The sequence below is a fragment of the Dipodomys spectabilis genome, unplaced genomic scaffold (genome assembly GCF_019054845.1).
Source record: "Dipodomys spectabilis isolate Male_0828 unplaced genomic scaffold, ASM1905484v1 ptg000258l, whole genome shotgun sequence".
NCBI classification, from domain to species: Eukaryota; Metazoa; Chordata; class Mammalia; order Rodentia; family Heteromyidae; genus Dipodomys; species Dipodomys spectabilis.
The window spans coordinates 280,502-306,312 of record NW_024870935.1 but is presented as its reverse complement, the minus strand read 5'-3'; the positions used below and the strand labels follow the sequence as shown (position 1 = coordinate 306,312).

The 25,811-nt window shown below is 37.9% G+C and overlaps 1 protein-coding gene across 2 annotated transcripts in view; it reads left to right on the top strand.

Moving 5' to 3' along the window:
• The window catches only part of Clint1 (clathrin interactor 1), a 49,473-nt gene that overhangs the window by 8,526 nt on the left and 15,136 nt on the right, over positions 1–25,811 (top strand). For both annotated transcript variants that reach the window (XM_042699561.1, XM_042699562.1), the window contains exons 2-7: positions 14,161–14,265; positions 14,804–14,900; positions 16,536–16,644; positions 17,596–17,760; positions 20,775–20,952; positions 24,411–24,657. In XM_042699561.1, the coding sequence (XP_042555495.1) occupies positions 14,161–14,265; positions 14,804–14,900; positions 16,536–16,644; positions 17,596–17,760; positions 20,775–20,952; positions 24,411–24,657 (901 nt within the window). The remainder of the gene's footprint in view (positions 1–14,160; positions 14,266–14,803; positions 14,901–16,535; positions 16,645–17,595; positions 17,761–20,774; positions 20,953–24,410; positions 24,658–25,811) is intronic.

The window sequence follows — 25,811 nt, the reverse complement described above, 5'->3', positions numbered from 1 at the left end:
TCAAGCTGAAAAAAAAATACTGCTAATGTAAAACATTGCTTTTAAAACAAAAAAGTTTTACTTGATGAATGCAAATTGGAGTTGACAATTTATTCCTAAGGAACAGAATAATACTAAGATAAAGAACCCTCCAAAATACATGATTCCATATCCTTAGCCTCTAGCAGTAAACGAACAGTCTATACTGTAAAGAGAGAGGACGCTGCAAGGACTTTCTGACGATTCCACCCACTCCCCCAGATTGGCAAGGTTGTCTTTTGCACTTGTAGCCTGAAAATTAAGTATAGGTAAAGGAACATAGCATTCCCACATTGGAGCCAATATGTAGCCAGTAGGACTTTTGGGTAGATTAAGCTAATGAAATTTGAAATACATGTGATTTTGTTCATGTGCTATCATAACCTTACATGCCTTTTACTTCACTTAAGAAAAATCTAAAGCTTTGGGCTGGGAAGGTGGCTCAGTGGTAGAGCGCTAGCCTTGAGCTGAAGAGCTGAGGGACAGCGCCCAGACCCAGAGTTCAGGCCCCACGACCGGACCCCCCCCCCCCCCCAAAAAAAAAGAAAAAGAAAAATCTAAAGCATCATCTTTGGCATCATTTTGGAGTGTATTCAAATGTTGCTTATAATTCTAATTGAAATAGTGTTAGTAGCTTTCACACAAACTTACCATTATTGTTTAAATGTGCATATGAGCTTTTGTGCTGAATATTTCACTCAAGAATTCTCATCCACATAGTCACAATTTTTGGTAGTAGAAAATGATATAAAAAGTTCAGTTTCCTGTTTTTCTTTATTTTTAGTAAGTCTTTAAGAAAAATGCAAACAAGCATACTGTGCTTTTTCTGTTAACTTTCGTCATTTTTGTCTTCTTTTTTATTTGGGTTTTTGAGACAAGGTCTCATTTTGTAGTTGAACTGGCCTAGAACTCTCCCAATCCTCCTGTGTCAAATCTCCCAAGAGCTAGGGGCCTGTACCATCAGCCTTAACTGACTTATCTTTTCTTTCTTTTTCTTTCTTTGTTTGTTTGTATGTTTTTTAAGTACTGAGGTTTAAACTCAGGGTCTGTGCTTCTTAGGCCAGTGCTCTACCATGAGCTATATCCCCAGCTTGATTTGTCATTTTTAAATTGACATATAATTGTATGAGTAAATTATGTGTTATTTGCAGCTAGGCTGCTTAAATAATATCCTTAGTTTGTTGAAGTTTGCTACTAAATGGGGTTTTGACATGTGGCTCATTTCTCATGAAGCTAAATAAAAAATTTAACTATATAATCTACCCTCCAGACAGCGGAAGAATGGTTCTTTATTAAGTTAGCCAAGTGCAAATGGCTCATACCTATATTCCTAGTTACTCTGGAAGCTGAGACCTGGAGGATTGCAAAAGCCAAATGGGATAGAGAAGTCTAGAAGACACTTTCTCCATTTAACCAGCCAAAAGCTGAGCTGGAGGCATGGTTCAAGTGGTAGAGAGCCAGCTATGAACAAGCTGGTGGGTCACACCTATAATCTCGCATGCATAGAAAGCTAAGATTTGAGAGACATGGTTCTAAACCAACCTGCATAGGACTCCTTATTTTCAGTTAACCAGCAAGAAGCTGGCACTGGAGGCATAGCTCAAGAAGAAGAGCATCAGACTTGAGTGAAAAAGCCAGGTAAGAGCTCAAGGCCCTGAGTTCAAGCCCCAGTACAAGCACCGAAATAAAAAATAATAGCTGGGTACTGGTGGCACGCCTGTAATCCTAGCTACTCAGGAGGCTGAGATCTGAGGATCACAGTTCAAAGCCAGCTCAGGAAGGAAATTCCGTGAGACTTCGTATCTCCAATTAACCACTAGAAAACGAGAAGTGGCACTGGAGCTCTAGCAGTAGAGTGCTTGCCTTGAGCTGAATAGCTGAAGGATAGTGCCCAAGCCCAGAGTTCAAGCCCCAGGACCGACAAAAAAAAAAGACCCACGACTGACAAAAAATAAATAAAAATGAAATGAAAGGGCCAGTATTAACTGAGCCCTTGGCCATGCCAGAAATACAATGGTACTCTTAACCCACGATTATCTGATAAGGGAACTGGGTACTGGAAGTCCAGGAGCTTTAGAAACTAAGATAGGCCGTCCAGATAGTTCAGATTTAAATCAAGATTATCTCCTTTTAGAACTTTTTTAGTCTTTTTTATACTCTACCAAGTTCATCAGAACCAGTGTCTCCTGTGAGCAACTTACTTAACTTTTAAAAACTTCTTAATCCATACCTCATTAATTTGATTCATACATACCTTTATAGAAAATCCTTTTTTAATATTTTTATTATAAAGATATTGTACAGAGGGGTTACAGTTACATGAGTACGGTAATGAGTACATTTCCTATTGAGCATTGTTAGTCTCTCCTTTGTTTTTCCCCTACTATCCCTTCTCTCTCTACCTCCCCAACTCCTCCCTCCCCACACCCAAATTGTAAAGTTAGTTTTCAACATAGTATCTTGAAGCTCTTTTTTTTTGGGGGGGGGGGGGGTCTGGTCATGGGGCCTGAACTCTGGGCCTGGGCGCTGTCCCTCAGCTCTTCAGCTCAAGGCAAGCGCTCTACCACTTGAGTCACAGCACCACTTTCAGCTTTTTTCTTTTTGCTTATATGGTACTAAGGAATCGAACCCAGGACAACGCCCAGGCCCAGAGTTCAAGCCCCATGACCGCCCCCGCCCCAAAAAAAGTGTGTATTTGGGCTGGAGATAGGGCTGGAGTAGTGCCAGCCAAGAAAGCCTACAAGTGGCTCAAGGTCCTAATTTCAAACTCCAGTGCCAACAACATTTAAAAAAATTATTATGTGTGTATTTTCCTAGAGGAAGGTAAAACAAAATAAGATGTCAAACAATAAAAATTTGGAGACAGGTCAAATGAGGGCGGTTGAGGAGAACGCATTTCATGAAGTTCCAGGCTTAGGTAACTAACACCAGCAAATCCTTCGTCATCAAAGAAAAGAGGTCCAGCAAGGTGCTGGTGGCTCATGCCTATAATCTTAGCTACTCAGGAACTGAGATCTGAGGATCCCAGATCAACGCCAGCTCAGGTAGGAAAGTCAAAGAGCCTTTTATCTCTAACTACCAAAAATAAAGCTGGAAGTGGAGCTGTGGCTCAAGTAGTAGAGCTCTAGCCTTGACCCCAAGGTTAAGGACAGACTTCAAGCACTAGGACCAACACAATTTTATTTTATTTTTTATTTTTATTTTTTTGTCGGTCGTGGGGCTTGAGCTCTGGGCCTGGGCACTATCCCTCAGCTCTTCAGCTCAAGGCGAGCACTCTACCACTTGAGCTACAGTGCCACTTCTAAATTTTAAAAAAGTCAAATCATTCAAGTTAAATAATTTCAAGTATAGATTTTTTTTTAAAAAAGAACTTGAAGGAGAAATAAATTTAAAGCTTTCAAATTTTCAGTAGTAAGGTTCTAGAAACTTTTCTTCATGTTAAAAAAAAGTTGAACCTCATTTGGGGATTTGATCGTGTGTTTGAATGTAGAAACTGGTGAAAAATCAGAAAATGGTAGCTTAATTTAAACACAGTGTCAGTATAGTTCACAAAGATGGCATCACAAACCACTGTTGGTGTATAGAATTTTTCGTTTCTGTTGCGTTAGGACTTTTTTTTAGAATTATACTCCATTAGTGTTGACATTTGACAGTACATCTGCATTTAACAGTAATAATGGAAAAAACATTATAGCTACAATACTGAGCATTTGTGTCTACAGAGATGTGATTTTCACACATTTATCTTGTAGGATGTCTCCTTTTCTTCTCTTAGAAGCTGGTTTTTAAGGGTTACTGATTTTGTGACTTTAGGCCTGGTTTTTCTTCTGAGGGGTAGGTAACAAAAGTCTTTCGACAAAACTACCTTAATGTTTCACATCGGGTGCCACCTGTGTCAAAGATAGCTGACTGCCAGTGGGCCAAAGCTGATCACATTTCTTTGGGTTTTGCTTTTATTTTTAAGTGAGTAGTGTTAGGATTATTGAACGAGGAGTTGTCTACTTCTGTATAAAATGGGGACAAAGCCTACCTTTCAGGACTTGAGAGAATTAAATGAATTGATAGATTGTGGGGACGTTTACTATCATATTCTCCATGCTTCTTTTGCTTCTTTAGTCTTGCCATTGGGAGATAGCCAAAAGACATAACAAAAAAGTAAAGCATTGTTTCAGCTTAGTTCTAATTAAGAGAAATTAAAATGCTGGTTTATTTTTAGAAAAAATTTAAACCTTTTTTATTATGTCAAATTTTTACTGTTTAAGTTATTTTAGTGGCTCTCTTACCGTAGTTGCAGAAATTAGAATTAAGCTGTATAGTGAAAATAAAATTCTTAAGCTGTATGCACCTTTGAATACCTGAATACCTTGGACATTTGATCTGCCTTGTGGAGCCATTTTAACATGACACCTCCTTATAAGAAAAACATCACTTTGCCTTTCTTCCCCTCCCCCCCCATTGTTTTAAAATACAAATTCAATTTACTGAAAAGCAAATCATCTGTGCAAATGGTCTTAATAAGCTAAAAGTCATATTTCATAAAATTAATCATTTTATAGTGTTCACTTTAGTGGCAGTACATTATAATGAAGCAAGTTTTCCCCCCAGGACCAGGGTTTGAACTGGGTGCCTTGTGCTTGCTAGACTAGTGCTCTAGCACTTGAGCCAATGTTACATCCTTGCTTTTTTTTTCTCCCTTTGGTTGGTCTTGGGACTTGAACTCAGAGCCTGGGTGCTGTCCTTGAGCTTTTTCGATCAAAGTTAGGGCTCTGCCACTTTGAGCCACCGCACCACTTCTAGTTTTCTGGTGGTTAATTGGAGATAAGAGTCTCAGACTTTTCTGCCTGGGCTGGCTTTGAACTTTTATCCTCAGATCTCAATCTTCTGAGTAGCTAGGATTATAGGCATGAGCCTCTGGCCTTTGGCTCTGCTTTTTTTTTTTTATGTGCAGGACTTAGAACATGCACTCAGAGCCTGGGTACCAACATTGAACTTGGTCAAGGCTAGCACTGTATCACTTGAGCCACAACTCCATTCTCCAGTTCTGGCTTTTTTGGTAGTATAGTGGGACTCAGAGTCTCTTAGACTTTTCTTGCCCAGTCTGGCTTCATATAGTGATCCTCAGATCTCAGCCTTCTGAGTAGCTAAGATTATAGGCATGAGCCACCAGCGCCTGGTTGCTGGAGAAAACTAATGAACTTTTCTGCCTGGACTGATCTTGAACTGAAATCCTCCAGATTTCAGTCTCCTAAGCAGCTAGGATTGTGGTTGTGAGCCTCCAGTGATGGGTTAAGACAGATATCTTGTAAAACTTTGTTTTTTATGTAATGTACCTGGTACCTTAGACATTCAAAGCCAAGATTCTTTTTTTAACTTTATTTAGCTTGTCACTTTAGCTACATCCTAGCCCTTAAAATTCTATTTTGAAATTAAGGATTCAAGAATAGTAAAAGGTACCTCAACCCTTTACCCATATGCCCCAAGTTTGACATATCTGCTTACCATCCTCCCCCTTCGTGGATCTGTGTACTTGTACCCTGTGGTCCATGGCCTATGTGGTGCCTGCTTGCCTCGGTACTTCCTGTGCACTTCCTGCAAACAACCAGTATTCCTTCCCACAGCCACAGCCTGCTTATCTCTTGAAGGAATGTGAGTTCTCTCTTGCCCCTCTTGGAGATGATCAGTTGTCACTGCAGAACAGGAGTCCATCCAGGACCATGTATTGTATTCAGTAGCCATGACTGTACATCAGCTAAGAATTCCTTAACCTTTCTTTGTCTTTCATGGCATGGGCCATTCATGACTTAGAAAACTCACTCTGTCAACATGTTGTCGGTTTTCTCTAACAGGTAATTACTGTTAATTCTCATTGCAACAAACGGTCTTATGTAGAGCCACGTGGAGACCTCTCCTCAAACTGTCACCAGAGATATTTCTTGCTTGAACCAACCAGTCTTTGCTGTGTTATAGCCAAAAGCAGTGATACCCCCTGGCAGCTCTACCATGCTCTCATGTTTATAAGTTGACTATACTCAAAAGCCATCATTGTCATTAATTTTCCTGCCTCCTTTCCTCCCTCTGGGTTTTATGTCAAGTTATAATCTATCACTGTCCTTATTTATTTTGATATTCAAATTATGCCAGTAGGAGCCTCATAAAACTGTCCTGTGGCCTTTTTAAAAATACATACTTTTGCAGCTTCTGATTATACCGTATTTTCACTGCTTCAGTCTTTAATCAGCCATTTTCCCACAGACCTGTGGATAAGGATCCTTTTTGTAAGGGACAGGTTTTAAAAACAGAGATTAGATAGTTGATACAAAGAGGTATTTGTCATAATTAAGTCATGGCTGGTACTTGTTAATATTTAGGATTACTTAATGGCTCACAGAGTTGACAAGGGACAAACAGCTATTTGGAAATGCGGTGTTAATATTTTTCCTTTTAGTAATATAAGTTTTGCTTTTACATTTTTAAATCTTAAGATTTATGAGGAAGGCTGTCTCTCTGTTCTTTTTTCCCTTCCAGAATGCAACTTGCTTCCTTAAATTAGTTTATTATAAACAGACAAAAATCAAAGATCATTGTTTTGATTGTGTCATTAAAATGCTCTCATAGAACCTATTCTTCCTAGTATTTCCTGTTAGTCTTACACTTGTAATGCAGGTATTTTCATTGTATTGAAGTCTTTTAGCTCTTGAATTGTGTATACTAACAGCTGATTACTGAGCGATTTAAGGTCAATGATGGCAGCACTATTCTGATTAAGATGCTGGGTATTGGCACTTTATTTAGCAAACTAATTAAAATACCTTTGTGAGTTTATAAAAATAAGTATTGAAGCTAGGTATTGGTAGTTCATGCCTGTAGTCCTAGCTAGGCAGAAGGCCAAGATCTGAGGCTTGAGATTCTAAGCCAACTTGGGCAGAAATGTCCATGACATTCTTAACTCCAGTTAACTTCCCAAAAAAATCCAGAAGTGGTTCAAGTGGTAGAGCACCCACCTGGGACAGTGCCCAGGCTCTGAGTTCAAGCCCTAGGACCATCACAGAAAAAGTATTGAAAACTGCTAATATCTCAAAATATGGACTCTTGTACCTTACAAACTGAATAGAGTTCATTGAATAAGAGATCTTTTGACATAAATTGGGAAAAAAAAAAACTGGATGTATGTTGAAAGTAGCATTTTCCAGCAATTAAAAACAACAACAACAAACTTACAGAGCTGACTGCTAGAGGCTCATGCTTGTAATCCTAGCTTATTTAGGAGTTTGAAATCCAGAAACTAAGGAGTCAAAGCCAGCCAGAGAACAAAGTCCGCAAGACTCAATCTCAGCCTCATAGCCGAAGCATGAGAGACGCATAGGTCACACACTTGCCCTCTCTACAAGGTGCGTCCAAGTCTTTAGGCTCCTGCACCTCATTTGTGAGCATTTTAAACAGCAGATCTTCAGTGAAAAGCACAAAGTGTGGAAAGCATGCTGCCAGAAGACCACAAGAAGGACACTTTAAAGAATGAACGCGGAGGGCAGCGAGTGTTAGCTTGTTTGACCTCCGCTGGGAATCTGTGCAGTGGGCTAGTCGAGGTTTTCTACTGCTCTGCATGCACGTGTCCAGGACTGACCACAAAGCACTGTGAATGTAGAAATTTGGTGTAGACAAATTTGCCAGCACGGAGTTCACAGATAGTGAGTATCAGCTCTACTTTTGTTTAATTAACAAGTCAAATAATTAAAGAGCACAGCAACTTGAAAGTTGGATGAGCAGTGAGTCACATTGCTCCTAGCATGAATGAAAAGGGGCCACAGGCACATAGCTGCACTGAGGAATGCAAGCAGCCAAGAAGAATGAGAAATGGAAACTATGGGAGAACAGAAAGCCTGAAGCTTTCCAGCAGGCAGTCCCAGAGCCCTCAGCTCCTTTCCTCTTTGCTTTGGACCCTCTAGGTCCATTCTGAGCCGAGCCTGTGACAATCCCAAATCACTTCCTCCTCTTCTTCAGTGTCTCTCATCATTGTCAGACACTAGAGATTGAAGAAACTTTTCAAATCAAATCGTTATGCTCTTTCACACTTATCCGTCATCTTCAGACATTTTGGAGAATGAAGAAACATCACAAACTCTTATCTTTTTGCTCTCTTAAGTGTATCCGGGTTAACCTGTGGGCTGCGTGTCAGGTGACAGACCTTTTGTTGGAACTAAAGAAATCTGAAACCTAGCTGTCCAAGCAGCGCTTCTGTTCTCCTAGTTTTCAGGCACATGAATGGGTCAGCCCTTTTCTGTGTTCTTTCAGGCTTGGGCTATTGTAGATATCAGTTTTACCACCTGTTTTTCTGATGCCACATCAACAGGTTATTTTTAGGGTTCTTTGACAGGTAGTTCTGTGAGCCTCAGACCCCAGTTCTGCCATGAAGGAATGAATGAAAAGCAAACTTCCAGGTACCAGTTCTCCTTAGCAGTTGTCCTATGCTGGATTATAGGTTCGAATATAGGTTCTTGTCTTGTTTTTAGTGGTACTCATTTTCAGCTGTTTGGCCATTATTATTTAGTAGCAGTCTTTTTTCTTCCTTACATTGGGTCAGCAGGGGGCTACTTACCATGACTATCAAGTTCAGCGGTGAGAGAGCATATTTACAGCATTATTAGGTTGGGGCTATTGAACCTGAAAATAAGAAATGCCAGAAAACTGCTGAATCGTCTGTCTACATGTGTCATTTCACTTATTCACCATAATGATAGCAATATATAATGTAGGGACTGGCTGAGGAAATTGAGGCACGTGATAATTAATTTATGCATCTAGTAAATGGGTGCATTCCAGACACCAATTCAGGTCCCAATAATCTTATTAGATTATTGATCAATTAATGTGTGTATTACTTCACTTTTATATAAATATGAAACTTAAAGCAATTTAGGAAAATACATAAATGTATATTTTTCTTTAGTGTTTTAGAATAGTCAAGGTCTGAAAATGGGCTGCCATGAAATGGGTTACTTCGTTTCTAACCACTGAAGCAGTAAGGAAAGGGAAGTAATTTTATAGTTGCTTCCTCCCATAGGTCATAATTTAGTCGTGGACATCAGGATGTTTTTCTTGGCTTATCTCACTCATACAGCTTTCCTTGCACATCTGTTACATAAATTACTAAACTTTTTCCTTGAAAACTTGCCAGTTTAAGTCATTCTTAATAGCGATCAAGATGTTGGTCCCTTTTGGAAAGAAGAATTAAATGAGAAACTTTAAGCAAAGAAATTCCACCACTATCCTAGTTTTAAGTTGTTTTGGATTAATTCCTATATTTTTATTGAGGCATTAAAATAATTATACATTGTACCTTGTGTTTCCCCCCAAAAAAAGATTTTATGTTGGGTTGTAACCATTTAATGAGTTTTATATAAAGTGACTTTTTTAGTTTTTCCATCTGTAAGTTTTTATCTTTTCAGTGTCATTGTGCATGTCCATGCTGGTTTACCATTTGGCACTAAAGTTGTTGACTCCTTTAATGCTTCCTCATTTGAGATAATAATTTTTTTCTGACCTTGAATTTTATACGAATGATTTTTATGGGATTTTGGGGGGGAAAATTCCTAAGGTTTATTACTTCTGCTACTTATACTTTGGGGACTTTTATAGTAAGTGATGAATATATATTGGTTGTTAAGAATCTCAAAAATTTTAAATGTGAGCTTGGTTACTTTTGCCTTACCCAAACTGTGGTTGAATCAGTGGTAGAGATTTTCCTGAAATGTGATAGAAACTTTTCTATTAGCAAAGGAACAGTGTTTCTTTAATGTATAGGTTAGAATTGTAGGGCTTTGGAGTGCCGATTTTTTTAAGCTTGAAATTTTCAGGTGATGACCATGTTATAATTCAGTCTAATGGGCACTTTTAGAATATGGGGGGGTGCACTGTAAACACTGGTAATGAACACATGAATCATCTGCCCTTGGTAAATTGAGCATTGGTATTGTTCAGACATCATAGTCACTGCGTGAAGGGGGAATTTAGCTGGTGTTGACTTAAGTATCAGTGAGAATGGGGGATTGGCTGAATGAAGCCAGGTCCTCTCATTAGGGAATCTCTTCCTCCTCCTGCTGGCATGTCTGGAAGCCAATGCAGAAGCCAGTGCAAGCACTGCTGGAGCAGCACACAACTTTACACAAATAAACCATGATGCTTGTAAAAAGCAGTGGCTCAAAATGACTTTGTAGTAAAATCTTGAAAGCAGGAGCAGCGTCATGTGCTCAGTCCCTGTTTTCTTCCTCTACCTTTGCAGCCTAACATTAGTCCTTTAATACTGCTGAGCTGCCCAGCCATTCTTCATTTACCTTTTCCTCTCCAGTAGAACATTTTTATGTCTATGTACACTCGAAGAAATTAAAGTAAAAGTAAAAGCCTGGAAATAAAAGGTGGTTGTTGGTGGTGGTGGTAATAAAAGGTGATAATAAGAAATTTTAAAATAATTAGAAAATTTTGTAGCATGAGCTTTTTTTTAAGTTATTGTCTATCTGTTTTAAACTGGTATACAGTAAAAAAAAAAAAATAATAATAATAATCGTAACATTGGTGTTACCAGAATCTTTTGGTTTCAAATACTACACTGAAAGGAAATGAAAGTCCAAAGTTCTGTATCCTGATACTCCTAACCTTTAACAAGGAGGGCACAAAAACGGTCGCCTGAATGTTTGGCAGTGTGGAGATACAATTTGGTTTTCAAGTCAGGAGTTTCAGTTCAAGATTGGTGCAAACCCAAAGGTCACTTGTTAGACTATAGTGTTATCACAGGAGTACATAACTTACTGATAGTATTCTATTAATTTGTCAGACAAACAGATTGTATTGGAATTTTTGTTTGTATTTTGCCTACTAAGAAAACAGAGAGCCCCCTCTAGTGTCTGGAATAGCCATTCTTAGGATATTTTCTGTCAGTCAGAAGTTTAAAGAAAAAACTAGTTGCTCTTTCCTGTCATATACAAAATGTTTAATTTTTTTCCCTTTTTGTGGAGATGGTGTTGTTTTCCCTTTTTTTAAAAAAAAGGTTACTGAAATTATGAATTAGGCATGGATTAATATGGGAAAAGTTCACAGTGCCATTTCTGCCTTTTGAGAAATTGGGGTATTTTGTCTTAGATTATGTTTTTAAATTTATTTTACTTATTTTTTGATTATGTGGTACTGAGGAATTGAACCCAGGGCCTCATGCTTGCCAGGCAAGTACTCTGCCACTAAGCTACATTCCCAGCCCGGTTTGTTTTTAATGACCTGGAATATGGTCACACTATAGAACGTTAGTTGTGTTTGGTTTTAGTTTATGCTTGTTTCTGAATTAAATGAAGCTTGAAAATAGCCTTATTTTGGAATTTTTTTTTTGTTATCAGATCTTATCTCGAAAGAATTCTTTCTAGTTTCCAATAGCAATGATTTCACTCAAAAATAGCTTTAAAACAGAGCCTGATATTCTTTGTGGAAGGGTTCTTTCATTTTTGGTTATTATAGTTTCTGTAGTCATCGTTGATGTGCTTTATAACTATATTACACATTCTAAGGGCTCTTTTTGTTTTTCTACCAAGGAAATATGGAGATTCTTAACTCATTGGCAGTCTGCCACTCTCCCTGTACACATACCCACTGCGGGCCTTCACCTTAGAAATCTTGTGAAGGGTTGCCGAAGTAGGGCATTCTCATCTGACCCATGGGCTTCTGTAGCTTGAACAAGGAAGTAGTGTGCTGAAACTTCAGCATTTATGGAGGCTCTGGGGAAAGTATTTTATATACAGGGACTGGAGATTAACTCCTTTCATCTTGTTCTCCAACAAATTAAGCAGTGAAAAGATTTTCAAGTACATTCTTGGTGATGAAATGCTTGGGTGAATTATACCCCTAATTGCTATTGTTCATTTTCACAGCTGCATTTTGACACTTAACTGCCTGATCCATACATTCTTTAGCCACCAGGATAAACAAAAGCATTCTGAAACCCATCACTGTGGGCATCTTAAATTGCAAATCTGTTATTGGCTGCCATGCTTTTATTTTGGTTCCATTGTTGATAAAATCAGGGGGAAAATCGCTCTTCTACATTTACACAAAGTTGTTGTCCATAGAATTAGTTTTATGAAAATTCATTCAATAATAGTCTTAAATCTTGAAAGGCACTAGAGATTATGGATTTATTTTGGCCTCAGGGAAATGCTTTGTATTTATTTTATCAAACTAGTTGTCATTTTAGGAGTAAGTTTTCTCCAGGGTATGAAAGAAAATACTAGGATTTAATTTTTCCTTCTTAGATAGAACAGTATTATAAATCTAAAAGCCAGATTTATTTTATGACTTGGCAAGTCGTATTTGTTCATAGTTAATTGTTCCTTTAAAGTTTGACCTAAGCCAGTTTATAGGTCTTTTCCCTAAGGTTAAAGAAATTGGAGGAATTGCCGTGACCATTCTAAAGTTAATATTTGTATATCTGAGAGATTTGAGTACCAATTTCAATGAAACCTCTCTTATTTTAATAAAACAAGAACATTTAATAACAAAAGCAAAAGGGAGTATATATAATAGTTACCAATTTCTGATTTTTGCATTATAACTAATTTCTTGTTGAGGCAGGGTCTTAATATGTAACCTCTATCTGGCCTAGAACCCAGAATCCTCTGGCCGCAGACCTCAATCAGCCTCCCGAGGGCTGAGATCTGGCTAAGATTTAATTTTAAGGGGAAGATTTGAAATACCCTATTTTCTGATGTCTGTTATAATAATTGTGCAATAATAATTGAGCTTTAGATAAAAAATGAATTATGTCATAATTTTAGTCCTTTTTAAATTCTTCTCAAAATGCACTTGAATTCTTAGATTCATAGCAGCATGACAGAGTACATTTTAACAACCAAAGACTTTGCAATCTCATGTCTTAATTTTTAAGATACTATTTGTAAAGCTAATTCTTAATAAATATTAATTTAAAAATGTTCGTAGTAGTTATAGGATGTCTGTCAGCTATTACCAAACACAATGAGATAGTCCTGTGGGTGATGTTCTTGTTTATTTCTACTTTATATTGGAGGAAATTAATCAACTTCTCCAAAGGTCACAAAGTGTTGGGGATTTAGAGTCAGATCTTTCTGCCTTTGGTGGTACTGGGGCTTGAACACTGCATATTTCATGCTGAGCCACACACTTCTAGGCCTAGTCTATGTTCCTGACCATTATTGACATCTTAAGAGAAAGTTAAAAATGCTATCTCCTGGTGGAATGTACTACGTGGCCAATAAAAATGGAGAACCCAGTGACCATGTAGTGACATGGAAGATAAGTATGGTAACAAGTGAAAAAAAACAAGGGGTTACGGACATGATGCTCTAAACATTGGTAGAGCACCATAAACATTTTATCATTTATCTGAATTATTTTTTTAAAACAATAGAGATCAACTTCAGTGTTATATAATTTTTACTTATTCTACAAAATTTTTGTGAACATGAAGCATGAGCCTGAATGTAAACCGAGTTTGATCAGAAAACAAGCTACTTAGTATCATTAAAAAAAAAAAAAAAAACCTCTAACATATCCAGTGTCCTTTATTTTTTTTGGGGGGGATGGGGTGTTGGTGACAGTCCTGGGGCTTGACCTCAGGGCCCAAGTGCTATCTCTGAGCTTTTTTGGCTTAAGGGTAGTACTCTGCTATTTGAGCCACAGTTCCACTTCCAGATTTTTGCTGGTTAATTGGAGCTAAGAGTCTCAAAGACTTTCATGTCTGGACTGGCTTTGAACCTCCATCCTTAGATATCACCCTTCAGAGTAGCTAAGATTATTGGTGTGAGCCACTGGTACCCAGTCCTAGTTTCCTTTTGAATTTAACTCAAAGCCAGTTTTTTTTGTTTTTGTTTTACTGGACTTATGCCAAGACCAATGTAATTTCTTATCATAGTTTTGAAGGCTATTGAAATAATGCAGTCTTCTTAAAGGTGACTTAAATGTGCTATGTAGTGTCCTTGGGTCACTAGTGCACAAAAGATGTCTCCTTCCCCTCCCTGTAGAGGTAGCTCGTTAGGACACCCAGTAGTGTCATTATTAAGTTTTCATGTGTTTCTCAGTTTTGATGCTAATCTTTGTGCGTATGTGTGTACATTTTTTTTTTCTCTGCAGCACCAATGTGGTTATGAATTATTCAGAGATCGAGTCTAAGGTTCGAGAAGCAACGAATGATGATCCTTGGGGACCTTCCGGGCAACTCATGGGAGAGATTGCCAAGTAAGTGATAATTTGACTCAGCAGTGCAGAAAGAATCAAGGTATCTTTACACAGAAATGTGAAATTTGCTTTCAGTTTTACACCACTTAGTTGCCAGATGGAATTTTTGCATAATTATTTAGATAGTAATATAGAAAGTTTTACCTAAAATCCATTTTCCTTAAAAATCAGCTCAAAACTTAAAACGTTTTGGTGAAGTTTAAGAATATATAGCTTATTATGATGTGAATTTTGAAGAATGCATATAAAACATTTGAAGTAAAATTATTAGAATTTTTTCCTGATGAGTATCTGGGCGTCTATGCCAGAGAATAAAGAATTTGCAGTGTCTGCTATTGATTATTGGAGCTTACAGATGTGCTATGTGTTATGTAAAACATGGGGAAAACATTGTCAGAAGTATGTGATCTAAAATTTTTTTGCATTGAGCTTATTTTTTAAGCACCTAATGGAAACTTAATACCTTGGAACAAGCCTGCCATCTACTGTCAAAATTAACATATTGCAAATGCTTAAGGACAATTACCCTTTTTTTCAGGGCTACATTTATGTATGAACAATTTCCAGAACTTATGAACATGCTTTGGTCTCGAATGTTAAAGGATAACAAAAAGAATTGGAGAAGAGTTTATAAGGTATGAAAATAGCCTGTTTGAATAATTTTCACATGGTGAAAACACTTGCCTACATGTAAGGCTAATGTACAGAATGAACTTGAGATAAAACAGTACTTTATAAAACACCTACTCATAAACCATTCTTACTATAAAGTGTTTAAAATGTTAAAGACTTTTATTAAAAGTTTTCACACTTGGGGGGGAGGGGGGAGGCTGGGAAGGGATGTGAAGGGTAAACAAAGGAGGAGGCTGCAATGCTTGGTAAGAAATGTACACATTATCCTGCCCATGTAACTGTAACTCCTCTGTACAGTATGTTCACAAATAAAATTAAATTAAATTAAAAAAAAAAAAAAAAGTTTTCACACTAAAAATGTTTGTGCATATCCAAAGTAAAGAATATCTAATCATGAACCTATGTAATGCATGAGCAGTTAAGATAAAAACCAACAGTATGGTTTGTCATATCTACATAAAATTTCACTTAATTTATAGTAATATTTTAATAGGAGTCAACACCCCAGAATACAATCGTTCAGAATATAATCAGAGATTCTATGACATAGGCTTAAATTCTAATATTTTAATTTATGAGCATGTAATTTTTGTCAGCTTCCTTTAATTCTGATCCCATAGCATGCAGAATTCTAAACAGGAGAGCCATCTGCTATTCTGTCCCCACCATATTTCCTCGCAACTCCGAATATATTTTCCAAGGTGACATATTCATATTTGCAGATTTGAAGTTCTGCTTTCAGGATTGCACATCTATGCATTAGTTGTATGTTTTTTGTGTTGCCGATTTCTGAAAACATTCATTACATTTTCTGTAAAATAGCTTTGTAAATATAGTTTGGATTTTGTTTTTTTAAGCCATGGTACTACCTTTTAAAAAAGTAAATGACTTTATAGGATATTGTTTCGTGACTCTCAGTTTCAGCAACTTAGATTTCCATCTATCATTAAGAGAGGTCTGTCCCATACAGGGTAAGTTCAAAATGTATAATTCAATGTGTTGGCTTTTTTTATTTTTATTTTTAAATTTTTTTAGTGTGCTCACAATTGTTGGAGTCATTACTGATTTCAAATCATTTCATCCTCTCATGAGGAATTTACATATCTATTAATGGTCAAGCCTAGATTCACATTTTAGGACATTTTCTGAAAAACCTTTTCTTTCATTTGTTTGCTGCAGTCTTATGATACAAAATTCATATCATTAACCTCAAAATTCACATTTTATCTTGGGAGAATACTTGGGAGTCTATGGTTATCCAAAAATTCTTCTAATGTTTCTCGTAATTCACAGTTCCATGATGCCAGGAAAAAAACAACAAAAAACTGAGCTATCTTTCTAAAATCTGTTTATCAATTCATTTAGATTTTGTTGAACATGAGAATCACTTGACTTTTTAAAGTTTTGACACATAGTATCTGTTGGATAGTTTATAATTATTTACTATACTTACTATTAGAGGAACTTCAAATTGATGTAAGTGCTAGATTATGTATTTAAAGTTTAATGTAAAGAAAACTACCACCATAAAGAGTCTTTATTTGCTAATGTTAGACTTGATTTTTTTATTTAACCATTTAGCAAAGCTCTACCAAAATTTATTTCATTAAATCATTTGGTGCTTTGTATTTCCACAGTCTCTGCTGCTCCTAGCTTACCTCATAAGAAATGGATCAGAACGTGTTGTTACAAGTGCCAGAGAACACATTTATGATTTGCGATCCCTGGAAAATTACCACTTTGTAGGTGAGCAATAGAAAAACCTTATAAGCAAATTAAAACAGTAGTTGGAGTTGTCAGTCACCTGAACCAGCTTAGAAGCTCCTCTGCTCTAATTAGAATGTGACTGTTGCCAGTTGTGTGACGAGTGCAGAATCCAAGACGTGGGGCCCTAGAGTATTAATTAGTGAAGACAAGAACTTGCAGAAAAGACTGGCTAATAACAACAGAACCAACACAACATGAGTGTTCGGGTTTATATTAAAATATGCACTGGAGACCGGTCCCCTGTGGTGTCCATAAAGGAATAGCTTTAATCATATGGGAAGAAAAGGTTAGAGCTCCAAAACACACACATCTGTTTGAAGCTGGGTTCTTTCCCCCTCCCACCAAATAATATTTACTGTGCAGAGGCAGCAAGGCCAGAGTGTGTCGTGAATGTGAAAGAGGCTAGAGAATGAAGCACATTTCAATGAAAGAGGCTAGAGAATGAAGCACATTTCATTTTATAGGTGTTTGTTGAAAGTCTTCAAAAATATTCAGCTTTTCAGCCATACTAAATTCTAATAATTAGTGTCCCAAAGTTGTATGGGGGAAATCAAGACATTTGGGGTGCTTTTCATTAAAATGTTAAAAGTAGTTCTTGTTTTGATCGGTCCCGCTACAGTACAATGGGTAGTATTTATGGATGTGTCCATTTCATATGGCCACCATCAGTAATCCTTTTATTGACCACACACAACACTATTTCCTGTGGTCCATAAGTCAAAATCACATTTCAGAACTTAGGATTTGCTGAAGAGGAAATGACCAAGTTAAGTACAAGAATGTGCACCTCTCTCGATTTTATATTTTTACAATATTGAAATTGGTTTCTTAATTTGTAACTACTTTTTGTTTAGTTTTTCATGTTCTGACAGAGTTTGATGTATTCAAAGTGAATTGTTAAGGCTTTGTTTCTCCCTTATGACTCTTAAGATGAGCATGGCAAGGATCAAGGTATAAATATCCGCCAGAAGGTGAAGGAATTAGTTGAATTTGCCCAAGATGATGACAGGCTTCGAGAAGAGCGAAAGAAAGCTAAGAAGAACAAAGACAAGTATGTCGGAGTTTCCTCAGACAGTGTTGGAGGATTCCGATACAGTGAGTATCAAGGACAGGCTGCCACCTAAGCATCATCAGCCCTGCGTCTCGGGTGAATCTTTCTTCTCAGAAATATATAGATTACTAAACTATACATGGTAGCCATTTGGGCTCCCGTAGCAAGAATCTTGGGGATTCAAGAATATGATTTTCATTGTTAATGGCTAATTAGATGAGTATAGCTTGGCATTAAGGTGCAGAGAATAAAACAAGGACGCACTTCCCTCTTAGGGTTACTATTCTTTCTTAAATGAGGAGCTTTCTCTAAGACACAGTGTAGAGTATAGATACATACTTTGATCAAAAGATTCATCTTTTTAATTCAAAACCAAGTTAGCTCTATTTTTGGCCCCAGATGGATATGCTTCCTATAAATTAATCTGGTGCCAATCTCTCTTCCTTAATTAATCTCTGTCTAATTTGAACTAGGAAGTGACTGAAGATACTATGAGTTTTTCTTCAAGGTCTGTGGTTTGTTAGTCATTTCCAAAGACTTTTTAGAGCAACTAGAAGCTGTACATAGAAAAAGGATCGCCAGTTGGAGGCCAGCACAGGCTTAACAGACCTTGTCCTATAGAAAAGGAACAAGTAGAACATTTGTATTTTTGATGTAATAATATAAAAACAATACACCAGGTGCTTTAAATACAAATAGGAAGAGTCTCATAGCATGTCCCTTAGCCTGACCCAGTCTTGTGGGAGCTTCTGTAGCACTAGATCGCTTGCATGTATACAGCCGGGCCAGTGCTCTTCCCACCCATGTGTCAGTTTCTGTTTAGATGATACAAATCTGTACGGAGAGCTTGAACTCTTCAAAAAGAACTGTGTAAAACCTTCTATTATTTTGTGATGACCTACAAAATACCTTTATTTACTCCTCTGTTTCCTATCCTCAAAAAAAAAAAAAATGCTTCATTTAGCTAGCTATATAAAAAGAAAAGTTTTTTTTTTGTATTGAAGTATCACATAACACTTTATGAAATGGGCAAGAGTCTTCTCTAAAGTGAAAATGTATAAATATGTTTTGGAGGAGTTGTTTGCATATGAGAGTAGGAAATTTGGGGATTTGCCCTAGTAGTCATTTTATTTAGTGATTTTATTTTTTCACTCTGAAAATAGCAATTTAATGTGTTTTTCAGTAGAAATTGCTCTTTGCAACTCATTTCCTCGTTCAGCTTGCTTGTATTCCTCTTCTTCCCCCAGCATGATAGGTATTTATATCAAATAAATTTAGTGAGTGAGTGAGTCACACTAATTGCAATATCTATATTAGAAGTAAACAGTCTGTTTGCATCTCATAGTTGGCTCAATGTTTATTAATGTTTTTCAGACTTTGCCACTCAGCTGTAGCTGTCTTGTGTGTTTTTTTTCATTCTCACATTATATAATATACCAGTATCCATCGTTTTTTAGCACTAATGTAGTATGATGTCCACGACACTAATCAGTTTGATGTCATCTATTTTATCTTTCTTGTCAGTTTGCTTCTTTTCAAAATCTAGCTCATCACATTGTAATTGGAATTTACCTACATGCTATTGAAAAATCACTTGTTCTTGAAAAACAATTATGGTTTGAGTTACTATTTACCTTATTTTCGTGTGTGTGTGTCTGTGTCTGTGTCTGTGTCTATTACTGGGGACCAAACCCAGGGCCTCACCTATGCTAGGCAAGTAGGCAGGTGCTTATAGAACTACATCTGCAGGTCCCTTTTTATTTTTATTTTTTACATCTAGGACTTCCTAATTTGCCCAGACTAGCCTCAAATATGTGATCCTCTTGCCTCAGCCTCCTGATTAACTGGGATCTGTTTTAACTTAATGGTCCCTTCTAGATTTAGTATGTCTGTGTGTGCGTGCGCACGTGTGTGTGTGTGTGTGTGTGTGTGTGTGTTTGTTTGTGCATGCGCATGTGCCCTATATGAGTGGAACCCAGGGTTTCTTTTATGATAGGCAAGTGTTCCTAGTAGGTGCATTTTTTGTAGTCTCATTATCTTACTGTCTCTCCTGTCCCTGCCCCAGGGCTTCTCAGCCCACCTTAATTTTCCACCTTTTAGCCCTCACATGATTTAATTCCTTCAAACTCTGGTTTCTTAAGCAGAATTTGGACACAAAAGCAAGAGAGTTCTATTTTGTGTCCATAATTTCTCTCCTGAGTCCCAAGTCCATGCCAACGCTAGATTTTACCAGTCCTACATGTATTTCCCATTGGTCGGACTGGCTGTCACTGCTCTGAACTGCCTGAGCATACTCTATGACTCTAATGTGTGCGGTCTTAGGAGACAGAATATTCTCTTTATGACAATTACAAAATGCCCTGCCAAGCCTTAAAATCCTTCAAGTTGGTTTTTAATTTGATGCTAAGAAGTGACGGCTGCTTACTCCTTTGCATATTGAGACATGAAGTATTGGGAGGGAGGCTGCTGTATGTTTTTTGGGGGAAGAGGTTGTTTATTTGTTTTGAGTTTCTGTCTTGTCCAGCCAAGCCTTGAACTCTTGGTCTCAAGCGATAAAGTGAGCCTTTTCCCCATTCTCCCTTCCAAGTAGTTTTCACTGATTACAGGCTCCTATACCACCCCTGCCTTACATTTCTGTCTTGTTTTGTTTTTTTTTTTTAAGACACTGTTACTAATACTTCTCTAAAACTGAAAAAGCATTAAGAGACAAGAATGAAGTATATCATATACTAAATGACTTTTGAAACACAAAAGTAATTCCTTTTCTGCTTTGCTCTTTTGTGTGTTGTTCAGCTGCTTCTTGCAGCCGCCTTCCAATGAGGTGCACTAGACTGTGAGAGTTTTCATAAAGAAAAGCTCTTGAACCCTCAGTCTTGCCACTTAGCGACCGGCATGACATGATGTGCCTTGCTGAGATCACGTTGGTTCAGCACTGTAGGAGCGGTCTGTTTTCCTTTGAAAATGATTTTATTAGGAGGAAAAGTCTCAGAAATGAGGTCTGTTGACATTTTGAATTTACTTTCCTCAGAGTTGCTTCTTGTTTTAATGTGTTACATAGGTGAAAGATACGACCCTGAACCCAAGTCAAAGTGGGATGAGGAATGGGATAAAAACAAGAGTGCTTTTCCATTCAGTGATAAGTTAGGGGAACTGAGTGACAAGATTGGAAGCACAATCGATGACACCATCAGCAAGTTCCGGAGGAAAGACCGAGAAGACTCTCCAGAAAGATGCAGGTATTAGCAGCTGGTCTCCTGGAAAGAAATGTGTCAAATTTATGCACTTGGGTTTCTCTTTGGAATGATGGCATTGTCTGAAGTTTAGCTTCATCCTCTTCTTCCTCCTCCCCCACTTTCTGGTACTAGAGTTTAAACTTGCCTCACAATTTTTAAATATACTTGTCTAGAGGGGTCTTAGAATCTTAGAAATTGGTCATAAGAAAGTCTGGAATTCTAGGCGCCAGTGGCTCACACTTGTAATCCTAGCTACTTAGGAGGCTAAGATCTGAGGATCACGGTTCAAAGCCAGCCTTATCACCATAAACCAGAAAACTGGAAGTGGTGCTGTGGCTCAAGTGGTAGAGTGCTAGCCTTGAGCTGAAGAGCTGAGGGACAGTGCCCAGGCCCAGAGTACAAGCCCCACGATCGACAAAAAAAAAATGTTTGGAGTGTATTTTAGGGTTTACAGTATTGTACAGTTCTGTTGATCTTCACAGATGAGTAACACTCAAGTAGAATAGGTCACTGCCCTAAAAATGTCCTGTGCAAAAACATAGAACAAAGCCAGTTACAGTGACTCACACTGATAATCCTAGCTACTCAGGAGGCTGAAATCTAAGGTTCATGATGGGAGGCCAGCTGGGGCAGACAAATATGAGAGACACTTACATCCAAATAACTGGCAGAAAGTCAAGGGCATGGCTCAAATGATAAGAGTTAAACATTTTCTGACCTGTAGTCTCATAAATCTTTTCTTTTCTTTCTTTCTCTATCTTTTCTTCCTTTCTTTCCTTCTTTCTCTCTCCTTCCTTCCTTTCTTTCTCCCTCTCTCTCCTTCTTTCCTTCCTTTATTTCTTTATTTCTTGTGTGTGTGTGTGTGTGTATGCTTTGGCTTGAACTTCTGGCCTCACTCTCTTACTCCGCTTTGTTGCTTACTACTAGCACTGGACTACTTGAGCCATGCCTCTCTGTAGTCCCAACATTTTTTAGGTTAATTGAAGGTGGAGTCGTCAGGACCTTTCTGCCTGGGATGACTTCAAACCTTAATCCTGTAATTCTTAGCCTCCTCAGTAGCTGGGATTACAGAGATGAGCCACTGTGCCTCACATAAACTGTATTTTCTGAGGGTAGGATTTTATATAGTTCGACACAAAACAATAGAAATAAAACTCAAGGCTTACTACTTTCTGGAATGTGATCTTTGAAGGGCCAGAGTTTATTTTTGTACATTAAATATGTCTAATTCACAGCTACATTTCTAGCTCCTTTATAAGGAAAGAGCACAAGTATTATAATTATTAATACTAAGATTTGGGAAACAGTTCCTGCTTCAAATAATCTGTTTTTATCTCACTAGTTTGGTGTATATCTTTAACTTGGTTTAGAAAACATAGTGGCCATATATTCTATTGGTACTTCCTGAAGAAGTATAGGGACCAGTGAGTGTATCCTCCCCCTTTTGGGTTTCTTTTCTTGTTTTGTCTCTCCCTTCCCTCTTCCTCTCCCTTCCCCTCTCTCCTTCCCGCTCTCCCTCCCTCCCTCCCTCCCGTTTTTCTGGTGGTAGTGGTGGTTATTTCATAGTCTCTCTAATACACGACCTTGATATAGAATATTCAGGTTTAAAAGACTGAAAATATAGCAAATATTAGTGAAGATAAAACACATCAGGGACTTGAAGTACATTTTGAAGTACTTGGAGAGAATAGTTGACTTTTAGACAAAGTTGTGAGTGACCTCTGACATGTTAGCAGGATTTCATTCTTCTTAGTTCATTATTAGAGTCAGGAATTCTTAAACAGTGACCACATACAAAGCCTAACACAAAAGAGATCGCTTTGCCTTGGAATAATACTGGACATGAGACAGCTAAGAATGGCAGTTTTATCTAGAGGGTGAATGGTTGAGATCTTAGGTCACTTTTTGTCTAGGTCATTTGTAACAGCTCCTGCCTACTTGTCAGAACTTGTATGTTCCCTAAAATACTTGCATATAAAATTTGCATTTAACCCCTTTGCTCTGTATGGGAAGTCATTCTTTTTCATCTTTTCTATGTGCAAGCTCCAAATTGGTTTATATGAAGTAGAAATTGCTTGAGAATTCTCTGAGTTAAATTTTATCAGTAATAGTCATAATTTAAAGGAGAAATTCAGGCATTTTATTTTAGGATTTTCATAAATTCAGCCACCTATTCTAAAATTAAGTAATATGGGTAATGGAACATATTTCGTGTCATATTTTGTTTTGTAGTAATGGGGTTTGAACTCGGGGTAGGCAAGTAAGTTCTTATTCTGTCTGTATCTCTTTTTTTCCTACTTGGACCCAGAACAAAAATGTTTTACACTATTAAAACATTTTTAATGTGATCAAAGAAATTTCATAAACATTTTAAATACAGTTATTTCCATGAAGCAGTTTACATAGTTACACAGTGGTGCAATCTCGTGATAATGTAGAAGAGACAGCAAAATTACAAAGTACATTAACCTCAATTTTTGCATTCACAGATGAGAACTATATTATTTGAGTTTAAACAGGATAATATATTTTAAAACTACTTATTGAGATTGTGATTGTGTGTGTGTGTGTGTGAGAGAGAGAGTGTGTGTGTGTGCCAGTCGTGGGGCTTGAACTTGGGGTCTGGGCACTGTCCCTGAGCTTTTTTTGCTCAAGTCTTGACTACTTGAGCCATAACTCCACTTCTGGCATTTTGGTAGTTAATTAGAGGTAAGATTCTCAGTGATCACCAATTAACTACCAAAACAAAAGGTGTCTAGACTCAGGGACTGGGCACTATCCCTTAGCTTTTTCACTAAGTCTGTCACTCTACCACTTGAGCCACCACACCCCCCACTTCTAGCTTTTTTAGTGGTTGATCGAAACCTAAGAGTCCTTTATGCCTAGGCTGGATTTGAAACTTGATCCTCAGATCTCAGCCTCCTGAATAGCTAGGATTACATGAATGAGCAACCAGTACCTGTCTTTTTGGTCAGTCATGGGGCTTGAACTCGGGCGCTGTTCCTGTGCTCTTCAGCTCAAGGCAAGCACTCTCTCTACTGCTTGAGCCACAGTGCCACTTCCAGTTTTCTAGTGGTTTATTGGAGATAAGAGTCTCATGGACTTTCCTGCCTGGGCTGTCTCTGAACTGTGATCCTCAGATCTAGGCTCCTGAGTAGCTAGGATTACAGGCATGAGCCCCGCCTTATCTTAAAGCTTATCTTTAAGCTTTAAACCTACAATAAAACGAGGTATTTTAGATGTTTTTGTTTGTAGACCTTTATGATGTACCTATTTATAGCAGTGTTTAGGCTTATGTATTTTTTGCCATCATTATTCATACAGCTTAAATAACATTCTGTTGATTCCTGTCAAAAACATGGAATGTTAGGCTTACGACATTTGGAATCCAAATCACTGAGGTCTCACTGTACAGACCACCCCAGTCTTATTGTTTTGCTTCCTTTGTATTGTCCTGGTAGTGACAGTGATGAGGAAAAGAAGGCAAGAAGAGGCAGATCTCCCAAAGGCGAATTCAAAGATGAAGAAGAGACGGTGACAACCAAGCACATCCACATCACGCAGGCCACCGAGACCACCACCACCCGACACAAGCGCACAGCCAACCCTTCCAAGACCATTGACCTGGGTGCCGCCGCGCACTACACCGGGGACAAAGCCAGTCCCGACCAGAATGCGCCAGCCCATACACCTCAGCCTTCAGTGAAGGTAAGAAGGGGTCACAGGCCTTGTGGATGAGCGCTCCTTTCAGAATTCCTGCATTAGCCTACTTGGGCGTCCTTGGTCATACTAATGATAGATTGGTTGGCACATGTTACCCAGTCAATAATATGCCTTAGGGGGAAGAAACCTATCCAATTGCAGAATGATTTGCACTGTCTATGAAGATAGGAATGAAGGCTGGGCTGTAGCTCAGAGGTAGAGCGCTTGCCTAGCTTTTCCATGTATCTTGAACCATTGTCTTCCAGATCTTGTCCTCCTGAGAAATTAAAGGCATGATTCACCAGTGCTTGCCATAAATACTTGACATTTGTAGTGTGTGTGCATATGCACACATGTGCCAATCCTAGGGCTTGAACTCAGTACCTGGATGCTCTCCTTGAGCTTTTGTGCTTATAGCACTCTGCCATTTGAGCCCCAGCTATGTTTCTGGCTTTATGATAGTTAGTTGGAGACTGGATCTCACAGACTTTCTTGTCCTGGGTGGCTTTGAACCCAGATCCTCAGATCTCATACTCCTGAGTAGCTAGAATTATAGGCCTGAGTCACAGTGCCCAACTTTAATCTTTTTATGTTTTATTTTGTTGGGTTTTTGGTGGGGTTTTTTGTTTGTTTGTTTTTTGTTTTTTTGAGAAAGTATTTTACTGTATAGCACAGACTGGCCTTAAAACTCATGATCCTTCTACTTCAGACTGGAATTGCTTACCTTTCCCTACCACATCTAACTTTGTAGTATAATCTTTTTGTCTTTGTTTCTATTAATTATAAAATGTTTGGAAGGCTGAAAGTTTTGAAGGTTGTCCAATTGCTCCAGACTTCTTTCAGTTGAAAAATTGAAGAACCACAATGTGTAGTATTTTAATCTTCAATAAGTAATAAAATATAATACAATATAAATACTAAAGAAACACAGTATTTTCCTCAGAGCTCAAATGACCACACCTAGCCTTACAGAGTTTTCCCGTGGTCTCACAGTTCAGTTCTACTTTAAGTGTATGGACTGATCATAGAGGATCTAGGTATTCAGACACTTGGCCAGCACCATCAAGAAGACAAAACTATGGGGACAGACTCCAGACTTCAGTTTGGTAATTGAATATGAAACAACACACCTGTAGTCCTAGAGCTTGGGGACAGAAGCC